The sequence below is a fragment of the Festucalex cinctus genome, chromosome 8, assembly GCF_051991245.1.
Source record: "Festucalex cinctus isolate MCC-2025b chromosome 8, RoL_Fcin_1.0, whole genome shotgun sequence".
Taxonomy (NCBI): Eukaryota; Metazoa; Chordata; class Actinopteri; order Syngnathiformes; family Syngnathidae; genus Festucalex; species Festucalex cinctus.
In genome coordinates, this window is record NC_135418.1 from 612,665 (window position 1) to 632,098 (window position 19,434).

At 42.3% G+C, this 19,434-nt stretch overlaps 1 protein-coding gene across 13 annotated transcripts in view; it reads right to left on the minus strand.

The window, feature by feature from the left end:
* The window catches only part of phf2 (PHD finger protein 2), a 628,982-nt gene that overhangs the window by 471,176 nt on the left and 138,372 nt on the right, over positions 1-19,434 (minus strand). For all 13 annotated transcript variants that reach the window (XR_013284755.1, XM_077530649.1, XM_077530645.1 and 10 more), the window contains 3 exons: positions 14,362-14,453; positions 14,189-14,278; positions 7,494-7,826 (listed from right to left, as the gene is read on the minus strand). Coding sequence is in view for 12 of the 13 variants with exons in the window: in XM_077530649.1 (XP_077386775.1) it covers positions 7,494-7,826; positions 14,189-14,278; positions 14,362-14,453 (515 nt within the window). In the remaining variant the exon portion in view is untranslated. The remainder of the gene's footprint in view (positions 1-7,493; positions 7,827-14,188; positions 14,279-14,361; positions 14,454-19,434) is intronic.

The following is a 19,434-nucleotide window of genomic DNA, read 5'->3' on the forward strand; positions in this document are numbered from 1 at the left end:
AATAAATGCATGTTTTATGAACTGTATTCCGCCTAAGTCATCTGTGTTTCCGAGTGGATTATTATTCTTTTGTTAGTACAACGAACCACTGAATATCGAGTGTGGCGACTTTAGATTATCAATGACTGATGAAAGAAGGATTTTGGTCATTGTTTGCTCCTGTTAACCCAAGCAAATTCAACGTGGTGCCCCAGAGGTTATCGAGGTAAATACAATTTACCTCTGTAACGTCCAGATTATTAATTCGTCCAAAAGACGATCCAATTATCGCTACAATAGAAACATCTTTTTTTTTCTGTCGAAAGAAGAGAGTCTAATCTTTCTTTTGGTATGTCCCATGTTTAAATAGCATAATAACTCAATATTCTGTGGGCCTTGCAAGATCAGCCAAAATCCAGGAAAACGGCTGGGATCGAGGGGGGTTGCTCCATTGAAATGGCTGGTAGTCAAAGAGTTAATAAACCTCAGCATATAAAAGCAGGATACTTTAAGATTAAAGAAATAATAAAACAGATTGAAGCGCTTTCACGCTTGCCGTTGAGATCAATATAGCAAAAACAGTCTTCATGATAATCGGAACACAACAATCTAACTGACAATATTTGTCACATCTCAGGCAATTAATGTGTATTTATCATTTATTCAAGCTATTTTATTATTTATTCAATGTATCTTGCTTTTATATTCTTTTATATTCATTTACGTGTTTACTATTTCAGTACATTTTGTTATTTAATGTAGCCGCGAGGGGGCACAAGCCCGGATAAGATACAGAGGGTTGTGTCAGGAAAGGCATCCAACGTAAAACTTTTGCCAAACTAAACATGCGGATCAAATATATGACTTCCATACCGGATCAGTTGTGGCCTGGGTAAACAACGCCCGCCATCAGTGCTGTTGAGAGTAGGGGCTTTGAATGTTGGAAGTATGACAGGAAGAGATCGAGAGCTGGTTGACATTATGCAGAGGAGGAAGATGGGTATACTGTGTGTTCAGGAGACCAGGAGGAAAGGGAGCAAAGTTAGAAGTTTAGGAGCTGTTTTCAAACTGTTCTATCATGGTTTAAATAGGAAGAGAAATGGAGTAGGAGCTATTGTGAAGGTGCCGGTTTCGGGGGGGCTCTTGGGGTTGGGTGGTGGTGTGGGTGGCCGGGGGTGGGGGGGGCTGGGTCGTGGAGGGTGGCGGGTGTAGGTGGGGTTGTGGGGGTTGAGGGGCTGGGGACCGGTAAGGCGCTGTGGGGGCCTGCCGGGCCTCGTTCTGCGGCGTCGGGCTCGTGGGTGCGGGGCGGGGGCGGGGATGCTCCGGGCGTCTGGGTTGGCTCGCCGACCGGTAGCCGCCCGGGTGGCGTGGGGGTGGCCTTGGTGCTGCCACGGCTTGGGGGATTCCGGCGGGGCCGTGCTCGCTTTGCTGGGCCGCGGTCGACGGCTCCTTTCTTTGGTGGCGGTCCTAATGCATGCCAGATCCATCACACCAGCATCTACTGAAATTCAAACAGAATTCGCCTCTCCCCCCCACTGCTCGTTGAATCAGTGGGTGCTGGTGTCTGTGGATCTCACTCTGCTTTATCTATCCTTCCCTACTTCCTCTCTTTAGTTTTTCCACTGGTGTCTTGAGATCTCCTTAATTTGTTGGAATTTAGAGGTTTCTGGGGTTGGCGTAAGACTCTGGTTTTGTAACTATGCGGATGGCAGGAGGTGTTTGCTTGTTGCTGGATTTCACTTTGATGGACTGGATGTGCTGGTTTCTGTGGATCTCACTCTGCCTCATCTATCCTTCCCTCCTTCCTGTCTTTAGTTTTTCCTCTGGTCTCTTGAGATCTCTTTAATTTGTTGAAATATAGAGGTTTCTGGGGTCGGCGTAAGACTCTGATTTTGTAACCATATGGAAGGCAGCAAGTGTTTGGTTGGTGTTGGATTTTACTTTGATTTATCTTTCTTTTCTTTTTATCTTTTATGACCTTTTCTCTGGTCCCCTGACCGTCTGAACTTCACGACTCTGGCGAGACTCTTAAGTATCCGGTTAAGGTGAAGGGTAATGGGATTTTTATTAGGTTTTAGGTGAATTAATGAGTATAAATTTACACGTATTTACACGCACATGCACGCACGCACATACACTCGCATGCACATACGCGCACACGCACGCACACAAACGCAAAAATACGCATGAAAAAAAAAAAAAAAGAGCAAGGATGATAAGACGTTGAATCGGTAAGACAACCGAATAAACAATTCTGAACTCTCTCTAGGAAAAAAATAAAAAGGCATAGAACGTAAAACTTTGGCCAAACTAAACATGCGGATCAAATATATGACTGCCATACCGGATCGGTTGTGGCCTGGGTTAACAATGCCCGCCATCGGTGCTGTTGAGAGTAGGGGCTTTGAATGTTGGAAGTATGACAGGAAAAGGTAGAGAGCTAGTTGACATGATGCAGAGGAGGAAGGTGGACATACTGTGTGTTCAGGAGACCAGGAGGAAAGGGAGCAAAGTTAGAAGTTTAGGAGCTGGTTTCTACGGAGCCCCTCAAGTGATATGGGAAAAAAATAAAAATTAAATATGTTTCTTGTCCGGACGAGAAAGTTTCTTGTTGACATTGAGTCTGTACTGGAAGCAAGTTGAACAGTGGTTTACCATCCGCCGCCGCAAGCTAGCTCTCCTAGTTCCTGCTTGCAGGTGATGTTTCTCGTCCGGACGGCGGTCGTCGGGGGGGTGGTGGTGGGGGGGGGGGGGGGTGCTTGTTTGGGGGGGGTGGAGGTATGGGTGGGTGGGGGTTTGGGTGTTGGGGGTCGGGGTGTGTTCGGGGGTTTGGGGGCCGGGGGTGGTGGGGCCTGGGTCGTGGTGGGTGGCGGGTTTGGGTGGGGTGCGGGGGGGTCGTGGGGGGATGGGGGCTGGGGACCGGTGGGGCGCTGTGGGGCCCCGCTGGGCCTCGTTCTGCGGCCTTGGGCTCGGGGATGTGGGCCGGGGTGTTCCGGGCGTCTGGGTCGGCTCGCCGACCGGTGTCCGCTCGGGTGGCTTGGGGGTGGCCTTGGTGCTGCCGCGGCCTGGGGATTTCGGGGGGGGCGGTGCTCGCTTTGCTGGACCGCGGTTGACGGCTTCTTTCTTTGGTGGTGGTCCTTATGCATGCCAGATCCGTCGCACCAGCATCTACTGAAACTCAACAGAAGTAGCCTCTCCCTCCCACAGCCCCTTGAATCAGTGGGTGCTGGGTCTGTGGATCTCACTTTGCTTTATCTATCCTTCCCTCCTTCCTCTCTTTAGTTTTTCCTCTGGTCACTTGAGATCTCAATTTATTGGAAGTTTGAGGTTTCTGGGGTTGGCATAAGACTCTGGTTTTGTAAGGGGTTTTGTTGGTGCTGGATTTCACTTTGATGGATTGGATGTACTGGCTTCTATGGATCTCACTCTGCCTTATCGATCCTTCCCTCCTTCCTCTCTTTAGTTTTTCCTCTGGTCTCTTGAGATCTCGCTAAATTTGCTGGAATTTAGAGGCTTCCGGGGTTGGCGTAAGACTTTGATTTTGTAATCATGGGGAAGGCAGGAAGTGTTTGGTCGGTGCTGGATTTCACTTTGATTTATCTTTCTTTTCTCTTTATTTTTTTCTGACCTTTTCTCTGGTCTCCTGACCATTTAAACTTCACGACTCTGGCAGGATTCTGAAGTACCTGGTTAAGGCGAAGGGTAATGGGATATTTATAAGGCTTTAGGTGAATTAATGAGTATAAATTTATACGTATTTGCACGCACGCACACGCACGCACGCAAACACGCAAACGCACGCACACACACACAAAAAAAAAAAAAAGAGCAATGATGATAAGACGTTGAATCGGTAAGACTACCGAATGAACAATTCTGAGCTCTTAAAAGAAAAAAAAAAAAAAAAAGGAAGAGAAATGGAGTAGGAGTTAGTGTGAAGGAGGAGTTTGTTAAGTAGGTTATGGAGGTAAAAAGAGTGTCAGATAGTGTGATGAGCCTGAAGCTAGGAATCAAAGGTGTGATGATCAATGTTGTTAGTGGGTATGCGCCACAGGTAGGATCTGAGCTGGAGGATAAGGAGAATTTTTGGTTGGAGCTTGATGAAATGATGCAAGAGCATCCCTAGAAGTGAGAGAGTTGTCATTGGCGCAGACTTCAATGGACATGTTGGTGCAGGAAACAGAGATGAGGAGGTGATGGGCAGGTTTGGTATCCAGGAGAGGAATGCAGAAGGACAGATGGTGATTGACTTTGCAAAAAGGATGGAAATGGCTGTCGTGAATACTTTCTGCCAGAAGAGGCAGAAACATATGGTAACCTACAAGAGTGGAGTTAGAGGTACACAGGTAGACTACATCTTGTGTAGACGGTGTAATCTGAAGGAGATCAAAGACTGCAAAGTAGTGGGAGGTGAGAGTGTAGCCAGACAGCATAGGATGGTTGTGTGTAGGATGACCCTGATGGTGAGGAAGATAAAGAAGGCAAAAGCAGAACAGAAGATGAAATGGTGGAAGCTGAAAAAGTTAGTGTTGTATGACTTTCAGGTAGGAGTTGAGAAAGGCTCGAGATGGTCAGGATGTGCTCCCAGATGACTGGACAACCACAGCAAATGTGATCAGGCAGACAGGTAGGACAGTCCTTGTTATGTCATCTGGAAGGAAAGAAGATAAGGAGACTTGGTGGTGGAATGAGGAAGTGAAGAAGTGAATCCAGAGAAAGAGGTTAGCTAAGAAGAAGTGGGACACTAAGGGGACTGAAGAAAGTAGACAGGAGTACAGGGCAATGTTCGCTCTAAGCTGCGCACGTGCGCAATTGGGCAGTGTTCTGACCACCTCAGCGCACAGCAAATAAATGTCTTGCAGCGCATTAAAAAAAAAAATCCTTACCTGCTAATGTATTTACTGTTTGTATTTTTTATATTATCTTCCGATAAAAAAATGAAGACTTTATATAGTACGTGTGGTTAATGGAGTGGGAAAGAAAAATGTGACTAAAAATCTTAAATGCAAGGGGAACCGCCATGTCGTGTTGTGGGACGGAGCAGCTCCGTCCAAAGTGAACAGGCATCACGTCACTACGGTGACGCCAGGCGGTGTGCGTACCACGCACAAACAGGACACCATTCCCGCTTCACTTCCAGTTTTAATCGCAGTTTGGGTGCGCACACAGTTGTTCTACTGCAGTTTGATGCATGCATACATGATACAAACACTCAGCACTGACGAGACCGACACGCAACCGCGCCATCCAGGAAGTCCAGATATGGCCGTAGTTTACGAGCCTGTTCAATTAGGCTCATCACGCGTTTCAGAAATGTTCACGTTTGAATAAATTACGTTTTCTATTATTTTTGAGTGGATGATGTGGGCCCATATTTATAAAAAATGTTGTGAGACTTAAGTGGCATAGTGAGTCTGTATATAAATATATCCGTGGATGTCGCTCAGTGTCATCCATGGAATGCTCAAAAAGTTTGCGTGAATGCACAGTCACACGGAAAATTAGAGGGAACATTGGTACAGGGAAATACGGCGTAAATTGAAAGTAGAAGTGGCAAAGGCCAAACAAGGGGCTTACAATGACTTGTATGCTAGGACAGTAAGGAGAGAGAAACTGATCTATACAGGTTGGCAAGGCAAAGAGACAGAGATGGGAAGGATGTGCAGCAGGTGAGGGTCATAAAGGATAGGGGTGGAAGAGTGTTGACAGATGCCAGCGGTGTGATGGGGAAGGTGGAAAGAGTACTTTGAAGAGTTGATGAATGTGGAAAATGAGAGAGAATGAAGAGTAGAAAGGGCGACTGTTGTGGACCATGAAGTAGCAAAGATTAGTAAGGATGAGGTGAGAAGGGCACTGAAGAGGATGAAGAATGGAAAGGCACTCGGTCCTGATAATATACCAAAAAAAAACAAAAAAAGACCGATGCAGTATTTGCTTTGAGGATGTTGATTGGGAAGTACAGAGAAGGTCAGAATAAGTCTTTGTAGACCTGGAGAAAGCTTATGACAGGTTTCCCAGAGAGGAACTGTGGTTTTGTATGAGGACGTCAAGAGTGGCAGAGAAGTATGTTCAAGTGGTGCAGGACATGTATGAGTACTGTAAGACAGTGGTGAGGTGTGCTGTAGGTGTGACGGAGGAGTTCAACGTGGAGGTGGGACTACATCAGGGATCAGCTCTGAGCCCCTTCTTGTTCGCAATGGTAATGGACAGGATGACAGACGAGTTTAGACAGGAATCCCCATGGACTATGATGTTTGCAGATGACATAGTGATCTGTAGTGAGAGCAGCGAACAGGTGGAGGAGAAGCTAGAGGCGTGGAGGTTTGCCCTGGAAAGGAGGGGAATGAAGGTTAGCCGTAGCAAGACGGTGTGAATGAGAGGGACCCAAGTGGAAGAGTGAGGTTACAGGGAGAAGAGACCAAGAAGGTGGAGGAGTTTAAGTATTTAGGGTCAACAGTTCAGAGCAAAAAGTGAAGAAGCGTGTGCAGGAAGGCTGGAACGGGTGGAGAAAAGTGTCAGGTGTGATGTGTGATCGAAGAGTTTCAGCTAAAATGAAAGGAAAGGTTTATAAAACTGTGGTGAGACCAGCGATGTTGTTTGGTCTGGAGACAGTGCCACTTCGGAGATAAAGTCAGAGAGGCCAGACTTAGATGGTTTGGACATGTCCAGAGGAGAGCTAGTGAGTATATTGGCAGAAGGATGCTGAGTTTCCAAATGCCAGGTAGAAGATTGAGAGGAAGCCCAAAGATGAGGTTTATGGATAGTTAAAGGGGACATGAAGGTAGTTGGTGTGAGAGCAGAAGATGCAGAGGACAGAGTTAGATGGAGGCAACGGATTCGCTGTGGTGACCCCTGAAGGGAAAAGCCGAAAGAAGTACATTTTGTTATTTAAATTACATCTTTAATATTTTCTTTCCAGTGTTTGATGCCAACTGGCTAATTTCCAGCCAATACTGTAAGCGTTACGTGTTCGTTAGGTGACCCCGATATGATCTGGCAGCCCGATCACATCTGGTACCAACACAAGACTCTATATTAAAGGTGTATTCAAGGATTTATTGTCGCTACGTCTTACAGGTGGATCATCTTCACGGTTGGTTCTTGATAATGTTAATTAATCTGATATAACGACATTGTCGTGCATGCTTGTTCCTAGCTGTGCATGCGCACTTCGAATGTTTGTAGCGTGTAACCGGTGAGCTTCGGACTCAGCCATTCAGCGTTGCAGCTCCCCCGATCCCACCGCATATATTGAAAATGGCTGAGAGCCGCAAGAGGACAACTATCTATGACATAACGTCGGCTGCAGGGACTCATGAAGATGAAGATGAAGGTGAGCCCACACATTCCCGACATTTGATAGGCGTTTTCCCCGGACGAGCAGGAGAGCTGGTAGGGTGGCCTTCCGCAAGTGCATTTTTTCCTTTTTTTAAAGTGACAAACAGACGTTTAGCTTCTACTTTTTGAGAAAATCCTTGAATACACCTTTCAATATCATCTTCCAGTGTGCTTACCTTTGGCTTCATTGACTGCTCCATCTTACTCAAGATATTCTTTGCATGGGACTCCAGAGCTTTGAAACTTGAAAGTTTAGGTGGAGGGGGTGAATCTTGTATCGTTCTAATTTTCTTCTGTCCTCCATCTTTGGCCTTTAGCGTTTTCTGACCCTTGGACATCTTTGGGCATTTGGGTAGTCTATGGGGTTTAGAGAGGTTGAAGGTTTTCTTTCCGACTATCTCCATGCTTAGTGAGGGAACCTGAGCCGGTGAAACAGGATCTTCAGGATCAGAGTGGGGTGATGGGGGGCCCTCGACTGGCAGCGCACTCTTAATGGTTTTAGTTGCAATCTAGAGACAGAGGACAACAACTGAATCATCTTTAGACAAATCAATCATCAGAACATTTACATTTTAAGCTTACTGATCGATTTGGCTTTGAGAGGCTGGTTACTGGTGGCTTGGTTTATACTGTCCATAAGTAATGGTCTACAAGCCAATGGGGTTCTCGAAGAAACAGGACATTAATAAAGAGGTATATTTTCAATTGTATTCAGTAAATGTTTTGCATAAATTGATATAAAGTGTTTCCTTTATCCCCTCCCCAAAGTCAAAGTGTGGATCAGATACTTCCAGCAGCCATTGCCAAATTGCAATTAAAGGTAACCCTTATATGTGTTTACATCTAATGTATGCCACATGTACAACCATGTACACCGCTTACTGCTAATGATATTTAAAGATGTTGATCATGCTGAGACCGAATATTGTACATTTTAGACAAAGGGCGTAGTCATTACGGTGCCGCAAAATCTGATGTGCCGTGACAATAAAAGCTGCTTTGACTTGACCCAGAGGTCCTATTGCCCCACTATTTCACATTTTGTTGACAGTGCAAGGCCGAAGAGGTCCACAAACTTATTTTGCACCATAGTGGTCGTGCTGAAAAAACGTTAAAGAAAAAAAACAAAGAACATATTTGCCAGTAGGTGGTACGACTACAATAAAATGTAAGTTCTTAGATGTCTTCAGGACTGGAACTCTCATCAAATGTATGAAATTTTGAGATGATGGGATTATCTGGGTCAAGTTAAAGCATTGACTCAATACCTTCTGGCTTTTTCAAAACTATTGTGAAATCTCTTCAAATCGATTTCCAAGACATAATTAACTGCTCACTTCTATCAGGTGAGCTTCCTAAATCTCTAAAAGTAGCCGCCGTTAAGCCCATTCTAAAAAAAAGAACGCTGGATGTCTCCCTACTAGCAAATTATAGACCTATGTCAAACTTTCCCTTTTTAACCAAAATTGTTGAAAAGGTTTTTTTTTTTTTTTTTTTTTTTTTTTTAAATCAACTCAGCAAGTTCCTGAGCTCAAATGGACTTTTGATATAAGATTGAGCACTGATGCAGGGAAGGTATCGGTGCTCGTCATATTGGACCTCAGTGCAGCATTTGATACGATTGATCACAATATACTGTTGAACAGGCTGGAAACTTCGGTGGGGTTAAATGGTTCATATCCTACTTGGAGGAAAGGCATTACTTTGTGACCATTGGAAATTTTGAATCTGATCGAATCGCCATGACATGTTGGGTCCCTCGAGGGTCAGTCCTTGGACCCCTGTTGTTCAGTCTGTATATGTTACCTTTGGGTCAAATGCTTCAGAACATCAATATTGACTATCATAGTTATAAAGATGACACACAACTGTATTTATCATTGTCCCCCAAATGACAGCAGTTCAATTAACATATTGTGTCACGACAGCAAATTAACAACTGGATAAACCAAAATTTCCTTGAGCTAAATGAAAACAACACGTAAGTCATTGTTTTCGTCAATAAAGAAAAAGGATTGCTGTTAGAAAACACTTTGAGTCGAGAAACCAAAGGCCAAGTTTAAAATCTTGGGGTGCTAATAGACCTGACTTCCAGCAATCATATCATATCAAGCCTTTTCCATCTGAAAACTTATCTAGACTGAAGGACTGCCTGCTTCAAGCAGACCCAGAAAAGCTTATCCATACTTTTATCTCCAGACTCGATTACTGTAACGGTCTTCTGACTGGACTCTCTCAAAAGAACATCAGCCAATTGTGACTCGAGTTCTGACCAAAACAAAGAAATCAGAACATATCACTCCAGTCCTTAAGGCTTTACACTGGTTCCCAGTTAGCTGTAGAATAGATGTCAAAATTATTCTACTGGTCTATAAATTACTGAATGGTTTGGGTCCTGAATATATTCAAGAAATGCTGACTGAGTACAAAACCCAGCAGGGATCTGAGATCTACAGACTTGGGCTAACTAGTGGAACCCAGAGTTCGAAGCAAACATGGTGAAACTGCATTTAGCTATTTGGGATGTTTTAGCCCCATCTATGTTTAAAATCAACACTAATGGTCAGATGAGGGGGATCGTAATATGCTTATGAACCGAGTCAATATGTGAAGGAATTCAATGTGTGTGTGTGTGTGTGTGTGCATTAGCAAGTAAGTGCCTCTATATTAAGTGTTATTTTAGAGATTGTAAGTTGTTTATATACATTGCTGTTATGTACAAAATCACAATATTGTGCCTTTTCTTTATTATGAGCTTGTTTTTATTTTTTTTTAACAATATTGTGATCTTTTTTTTTCTTTTTTTTTTTAATATCGCCAACCTCCCCACAATATCATGATATTTATCATATCGTGAGCTTCATATAGTGATATCGTATCATGATGTTTGGATATCGTTACATCCCTAATCACAAGTGTCTCACCAAGTATTTTTGCTCGTTTTCAAACTGTTTGAGTATAGCAGGGGTCTCAAACTCAAATTCATTGTGGGCCAAAATTTTTAATTGAACAAAGCCGTGGGTCAATGTTGAACAAATGAATCTTTTAATATGGAACCAAACAAGTTTTGATTTAACAATGAATATTGAACCAAGCAATGCTTATATAACTTAAAAGTACAGGTGTGCAAAATCTATGGAAGCCCAAAAGTGTCAAAATTCAATAAATAAAAAGTGAATAAAAAATGACTTGGTCTGTCAATCAAATGACATGAGCCGGAGCCAGTTACGTATGTAAGCCCAAAAGTTTCAAAATTCAATAAATAAAAAGGTCTTTTTGAAATAACTATCCTTTTGATAAATAACAGACAATTATGTAATATGGACATTAAATTTTAAAATGAGGTGTTAGTATTATTATGAAAAGTGTTGTGCTATTCTTTAATATGTAATATGGCTGGGTTAAACGATTATATTTGTAATCGATTCATCTAGAAAATAGTTTTTCAAAGCATCGATGAATCTAACGGTTCACTTTTAAATGCGATTCGATTCGATTCCGATTCAATTGTCGATTATCTTCCTATAATTTGACCTCTATAGCAATTAATGCTAATTTATCTCCATGAGTAAAACACCATTTTCTTCTTTCCAATATATTTCTATTCAAGTTCAAAAATGAATTTTATTGAACAATACGACAAAGTGCACACAGCTCTAGTGCAATAGAATCCTACAATAATGAAATAATAAAATAAAGCTCTCATAACTAAAACTGCAAAAGCCACAATCTGAACATAAATCTTATCATTTAAAAAAAAAAAAAAAAAAAAAACTAACAGCAGTGGTGACGGCTGCAATTTTCAAAACAACACAGCTCCACCATCACTCTCACGCTTTCTGTGTGCATCTGCTCAGGTGTGTGTGTGTTGTAGTCATGTGTTGTGTTGGAGTGGATGTTCGCATCTCAACATGCTCAGCTGTCAGGCTTGCCCCTTTTTTTTGTTAACTATATTTCCAGTCACTGAAAAAAGCCTTTCATATGGCGTGGTTGTTGCTTGTTTATTAATAGACAGAAATAAAAAAATAAAAAAAAGTTTACGTGTATTTGAAGTGGGTGTCTGTGTCAATTAAAAAAAAAAAGTGTCAGCAACAAGCGAGTGTGTGAGGGTTGTGTGTTAAAGTGGGCAGCGGGTACGTGTTCTGTGTGCGAGGCTGGAGCACAAGTTACGTGGTGCAGTTTGGATGAATGACGGGGGTTACTCATTGCCAACAAGGAAAGAAAAAAAAGTTGAAAACTTACGATGTCTTCTCCACACAAGAAGCTCCGGGGTGCCTCCTCTTAATCGTGGTTGTGCTTTTATGGTATGCCAAGTACTTTGCATTTTTAGGTGTAAAGTACTCCCATACTTCGGACGTCTTATTAGAGGTCTTTTCTTCTCCCCGGACTCGCTGCTACTCGATGCTGCGGTCGCTGCTATTTTTTGATTCAATAACTGTATCCTTGATTGACAGACCAAGAGATTCGGCTGTAAAACGCCATTATGTAAAAGACGACCATTGTGGAAAAGGACATTATGAAATAAAAACTGACTTTGTAAAACGTTTTATTATCTTATAAAACCTTGAAAATAAATTAAATGTCATTATTTTTTAAAAAGTATGACGTTGTTAAAATAATCATTATGAAATATTTAATCAAAATAAAATATTTGTTCCATATTAAAGAAAAGCATTACACTTTTCATAATAATACTCACACCTCATTTTAAAATTTAATGGCCATATTACATAATAGCCTGTTATTTATCAAAAGAATAGTTATTTCAAAAAAACCTTTTTATTTATTGAATTTTGACACTTTTGGGCTTCCATACGTAACTGGCTCCGCCTCATGTCATTTGATTGACAGACCAAGTCATTCGGCGGTAAAACGCCATTATATGTAAAAGAAGACCATTGTGGAAAAGGACATTATGAAATAAAAACTGACTTTGTAAAACAACGTTTTCTTATCTTATAAAACCTTGAAAATAAATTAAATGTCATTATTTTTAATAAGTATGATGTTGTTAAAATGATCATTTTAAAATATTTAACCAAAATAAAATATTTGTTAAATATTAAAGAATAGCATAACACTTTTCATAATAATACTAACACTTCATTTTAAAATTTAATGGCCATATTACATAATAGCCTGTTATTTATCAAAAGAATCGTTATTTCAAAAAGGCCGTTTTATTTATTGAATTTTGACACTTTTGGGCTTCCATAAAAATCGAGTTGCTAATCATACTACTAATAATAACAATAGTAGTAATAATAATAATAAAAAAAAACATACAATGACATTAAATAAAATTTTAATAAAAATTGAATGCCTCCTTTCTGTTTGCAGCCTTCTGAGATAAATGAAATTAGCTTCTTACACAGACTAAGAAATTTGAAAAAAAAAAACAAAAAAAACATACCTATAAAAAAAAATCAACCATTCAGGCCTTGGAGTAGCAAGAAAAAGTGCAAAGACCTAAGCCAGACACCTGGCATCTTTTCATGCCAGTTCATCAATGTTGGGGCTCAGGGTTTGAGCTGAGGAAACCTTCATTATCGAACAAAGGTGTTCTTCAGTCAGACGTGTCCTGTGAGACGTTTTCGTCATCTTCATTGAGGAGAAAAGTTGCTCACACTTGGTCACAAACCTTCATCATGCATTTTTTTTTTTTACAGAGTCTCCCTCATTAAAGGGTCGGGCTGATTTGGCGATTTCTTCTGCCACGATATAACTTGCCTTGACAGCAGCCTCACTTTGTGTTGTCACTTTTGTGAATATTTTCTGCTGTGAAAGCTCTTTTAATTTCCTTTACCTTCTGGCTCCTTTCAGTCGTGTCCATGTCCTTATATTTGTCATGGTGTTTTGTTTCATAGTGTCGTTTAATATTGTACTCCTTGGTTACTGACACATTGGCTCCACAAACAAGACAAAAAGGTCTGTCTTTTCCATACGTAAACAGATATTCCGTCTCCCACCTGTCCAAAAAAGTTCTATTTTCTGCCTTTCTTTTCGCCATTTCTTGGTAGGGTAACACAGTGACAGCTGTCGTTTGAGGTCGCAGTGTGGTCCGGGGGTGAGGAACGGGGATACGGAGTCCACCGGGGGTTTTCGTCGAAGGAGTGTGCACGAAGACGGATCACTACCTTCTTAATACATCCATGACTGCTACCATAGACGTTACTGACACAGAGGAGGGGGCGTGTCTGCCTCTGTTGCGTTGTTTTGACACGCCAAAACAACAGCAGAGCATCACGGGATTTGTAGGAAAAGCGGTGAATGTGGCATAACAGCTCTGCCGCCATGTAATAACGGCGGACCAGCTCTAATATTAATTTGAAATTGCCTCGCGGGCTAAATATAATTACACTGCGGGCCAGAGTTTGACACCTCTGGAGTACAGTAACCCTTGATTATTTATTTATTTTTTAAATATCCATTACATACAATGTTACATACGTAACGTGGCAGCATTCAGTGATTCCATCACATGATATGGACAGTCCGAAACAGTTTGCAGCTCTGTATTAGTCCGCCTCACAGGATTCTGTAGAGATTTGAATAGGTACTCTGTAATTTAATGAATTGAGCTAGCCACCTGATGCATGATATAAGTTTTGACTGAGTATACTTTGTGGTTGTGGTTCTTTGGCCAGGGTAAAGTTGTCACAGCACTGTCCCCGTTTTAACACAACTTATAGTTCCAAATACATTTTTCAATAAGAGGTGGATTAAATACTTAAGACTTAAACGCGCACTGAAGTCTCAGGTCCGAAAGTCATTGCCACTCACGCCGCCCACCACACACCCCCAAACCCCCACTGTGTTTAAGCAATTTATTACTACTGTACTGTATTTGGAGCAAACACAATACACGTACCTCTGAGAGTCTAATCTCTCTAGCAAGATCTTTAATGAGCTGTGAGGGTTTCATGTTTTCTGGAAGCTCATCTTCGTGTTCTAAGAGGGCCTTTCAAAAGAAAAATCCATATCAAAACGTTTATATAATAAGAATGTGATCAACAACTTGTATCCATCCTCTTTTCTCCATACCTGCTTTTTTGTCCATGCTCTGAAGGCTCCGTTGATGATTTTGGCGCCATTTATCAGATATGGGGCTGGCTGCTTATTTTCTTTATGTAAGCCTGCATGAGCAGAAATTGAAAGTTATAGCAGTAGCAGCAGACTAATAGTAGGAAAAGTAGTGCTTACAAATGCAAGTGAAAATATCACAGACAACAGACAAAGTGAAAACCAGAAAATCAAAAAGGGTCCTATTCGTATTGTTAATATACAGGTAAGATTGGTCTTGATTCACACATATGTTGGAATCTTTGTTCAGAAACAACTGGAATTTTTGAATACTTCTTCATCTGTGCATTGTGTGCCAGCCCACATACAGGCACTAAAGCTGGTGAGAGTTGTGAAAACAATGAGTGATCTATCCATTTTCTTCCACTTTTTGTAAGGTGATTGGTTCATTGGGGTATTGTCTGGGCCATAATTCAGTATTAGTTCTCACACATTTTCCTGAAAAGCTCTTATAAACACCTCTGAAATGTTTTTTGCTCATATACACTAGTGAAATGTGTTTATACTGTAGCAATAATTGGGTCGTCGTTTTGACAAATTAATAATTTGGACGGTACTGAGGGGAGTTGTAATTCCCTCAGCAACGTCTTGGGGCACCACATTGAAATTGCTTGGTTTTAGGAGCAAAATAAACAATAAAATTCCTACTATGTTTAATTACGGAGTTCTTTGCTTTAGTAAAAGAACAATTCACTGCAAAACACAATGATTCAAACGAAGATGGAATTTCTAGACAACAAATTTATTTGGTAATCACATACAATATTACTCAGGCTAACCTATTAAAGACAGAAATAAAATGCGAATAAAAGATGAAAAGAAAACATGCAACCTAATGAACTAAGTTAAGAAGTAATAAAAAGGTGAATGAGAAAAAGATGGAAGTGTTTGACTTGTCTAACCTTTTATATTTGTCAAAAGTTGTGCCAGTGGTGGGTCGGATTGGCAATAAAACGCAACTTACTTCAGGCGGGTTTTGGCACGCGAAAGGGTATGACTCTCTGGGAATACTCGCATGGGAAAAAAAAAAAACTGTAATCCAGTCGGAACACTGAGCTAAATAAAGGACTGGATAGCTAATAAGCCAAGGATCTTGAAGTCGCTTGGCCGCCATCTTGCTCCTCCCATGTCCCCATGCACACATGCACCCATGCTCAAGAATGCTTGAGTAAAATGAATAAATTCCAAGTAATAGCCATATCAGAGACATAGCTTGATTATTAGAAAATAAGTGATATAGAAATGGAAGGATATGAACTGTTTGCAATGAACAGGGAAAACAGAAGGGGGGGGCCCATTTGAGAAGTGAGACCCGTAGTAACTGGGCTGACCTCATCCCTCCCTGATGATTGATGTGATACACAGTGGAGGTGTTGCCCGACCGCACCAGAACATGTCTCCCAGCCACGTCTGGCAAAAGGTGAATGAGGGCCAGATGCACCGCTCGCAGTTCCAGCACAGTGATGTGAAGCGATCTGTCCGCAGCAGACCACTGACCCTGAGCTCTGTGTTGCCAAACTGCACCCCAGCCACTCAAACTGGCATTGGTGGTGACTACTTCGCGACGTGCTGGTACCACCCCCAGCGGAAACCCCGTCGACAGAACAGACCTGTGCCTCCACGCCGCAAGAGCATCCATGAACCGCCTGGACACGCGAAGACACGTTTGACGGTTTCGTAGGGGATCGAGGCGGACACTGTTCAGCCACCGTTGCAATGGTCGCAGCTCCTGATCCAGAGCCAGTGCCCTCACCGGGTCGCTAATGACCGTCTCTCGGACCCGATTGGAGAGAGGGGGCCAGCGTCAGAATTGAATCCTGTACCCATGAGTTAAGGTTGAAAGTACCCATGCGTCCGATACGAGGGTAGCCCAGCAACTGAGCTGCCGACAGGAAAAATTACTGACTCCCGGCCCCTCGGGCTCAATCCCTAACCCTCCTGAATTTAGGATTCTGGGAGGGACGATGTGGAGTGCGTTTAGCCCGGGGACGACTGGGTTGGCCTCGCTCAGAGGGACGGTCCCCACAGGCATCTGTACCCTGTCTCCGTGAGGGCCGACGAGCCCCAGATCCCCCTGAATGACTAAAAGTCTGTCCAGGCCGTGACAAAGGGGCGGCTGGAACAGCTGCCGCGCGCCAATGACTTGCAGGAACAAATGGCCTGGTAAGGCTAGCGAACGTCTGCTTTGAGTCATTGGTACACACTGTATATTCAAGTGTTCCTGTCGCGGCCGAGCTGAAAAGTTGGCCCGGAACCACTGGGAGGCGCCGCAGTCATTCTGCTTCTTGGCTCTGATTGAGAAGGACGCAACTTATCGCTCTGCGATTCACTCCCTGTGGCACAGCTGTAACAACAACTCTATTTTTTTTTTTTTTACAACATGCCTAGTGGGAAAAGAACGGAGGATATTGATGAACTAAAGACTATTATCCAAAAAATGGATAAAACCATAATGGAATTAAGTCAGCAGATGAAGGAATCTAACCAACAGATGAACGAATCTAACCAGAAACTGTTGGAAGAGATGAAGGAAGAGATGAAAAACTGTGGGATGTGGTTCAAGCCCAGAAGGAGGAGATGAAAAAGAAACACCTGCAAATTGTCATCTTGCAGGAACAGGTAGATGTACTTGACCAAAAATCTCGTATCAATGATGTTATTATCACCGGCATTAAAGTCAGGCCGCGCACGTATGCACAAGCCGCGGCCAGAAGAAGTGAGGAGGACTCTGATCTAAATCCTGTTAATCAATCAGTGGAGCAACAGGTGATAACCAAACTTCGGGAATTTGAAATAATTGTGAAATCGAAGCACATCCAAGAGTGCTACACTTCCATCTGGAGGGAGAAAACCACCAATGGTCTTCATGAAACTTACAGACAGAAAAAGCAAGATCACACTCCTCGAGCAAGGCAAAAAACTGAAAGGCAAGAATGTCTTTCTAAATGAAAACCTGACCAAAAAGAATGCTGAAATTGCAAGAAAGGCACGCCAACTGAAGAAAGATGGGAAAATTATGGCGACCTGGACCGCCAACTGCAAAGTCCTTATCAAGACACAAGGGAGCTCACCAGAGGAGATCAAAACCAGGGTTATCAAGAGATTACAGGAGCTGGAAGTCTACGACAATTAAATATGTCCCAAACAACTGACTCCACATCACCAAACTACCCAGACTTAGATGATCAATTTGTGGAATATGCCTTGAACGATCCAAATGGAATATTTGACCCTGATTCAAACTCTATAACAACAAAGCGGACAAGTGCCACTATTACACTGATGAACAATTCAACAAATCAATTAATCTCATTGGTAAACTCTCAATAATTCATTTCTAAACTATTGAAATTAGATGATTTAATAAATTATAGGACTATTCAGATAATGTATAAAGCGGCTAGACACTGCCTCCTTTACAATTTATGAATTCGCTTCCAGGCCAAGGAATCAAAATATGATTTGAGAGAGAAACTTGTGATTGTACAGAGATGTTAGAACTACACTGAAGTCATTTTCGATCTCCTGTATTGGTATAAAACTATGGAATTCACTAGATTGGGGACGAACTAGAATACAGACACTAGCTGGATTTAAGAAAAAATATCAAGAATTTGTATTCAACAGTTACAGTGAAGAAAATGTATAACCTGTCTTTTGTTCAGTTCATATGTGGGAGGGCAATAACTCTTGTGTTATCAACAAGGAGGGAGCTTCAACACAGAAATGTAAACATGTCTGAGTATGTTATTGAAGTGCAAGGACAGTTAATCTTGAATCATTAGAAAACAGCATCTGTGCTGAGTGCTGAGAAAAGGACACCCTGTTACAAAAAACTTTTGACAAATCAGTATGGATCTAATTAGCTGGTCTCTAAGTGCGTTTGACAAAATCTTTTCTACGATGAGACCTGGACCTGCTCAGCGTTCATGTCCAAGTGGAACTCGCATGTCTGGATATGCTGAAGAGCCCTGGGCTAAATGGAGACTGTTGTGTCTGACCGCGCTGGATGTTGAAGACGTATACCTGCTGGATGTTCTGGTGGTTACACTGATGCTGCTGGGGATTGGATTCCACTGGCTTTTTCGTACGCTACGAAAAATGTCTGATCGCCAGAAGAATGCAGAGGAAATGGCTGCGGCCACTCTCACTGGCCATCACTGGCCATCACTGGCGTGCAAGCCGGCCGAACTAAGGCCTGTGACGACACTTCTCTGGTGAAAAACGACCTTGCAGCACTTAACCTTGCCATGAACAGAATGAGGAGAGACATGGCCACAAGGTTGCTTGACTTGGAGAGAAAAGCTGGACTGGAGACTGCGATGAACCGGAATCGTGATGAAGACGGATCTGACTGAAGGTGTGGTCACACAAATGGCTTTCATTATGTCCAGTTATCTAAAGCTACTGGACTGAGTTAATCTACATGGTTTCAATCAACAAGTGTTCAACAAACTATTGGAACGAATCTACTGTCTGGAACACAAACTACATGCGACCAAATCATTGGTGAAGATGAGCTGATTGAACTTTTAATAATCTATTTGCCTGAACTAAAAGACTCCGAACGCAATCAACTGGATACTAATATCATGGAAATGATGAACTGAGTGAACATTTATTATCCCTGCTGACTTTTAACTATTAGTTGTTTGATTTTCTGCGTCCTAGTATAGTATGGGGGCGGGAAATTATAAGCTTTATGCTCCTTCCTGCCAGCCCTTTTTCTTTTCGGTTATTACATGTTGAAATTGTATGATGAAATGTTTGATTGTCACAATGCTGTCCGAAAGGAAAAATTAACAAATAAATCAAATCAGTTCCTTCCGTGAGATCTCCCGCAAGGGAGACAGAGCCAGCCAGACCTGTCGGCGTGCTTGTGTGAGCAAAGACATACAACGGCCCTGCTCCCGAGCAAGGAGAGACAAATCCCTCAAAGCCATATTACAAAACGCTGAGGCCTCCTCCACTTCGTCGGCCGCGTTAGCAAGCAGGAGATGAGCCTGTGCATTGGCCAGGCATGCTACAACTGCT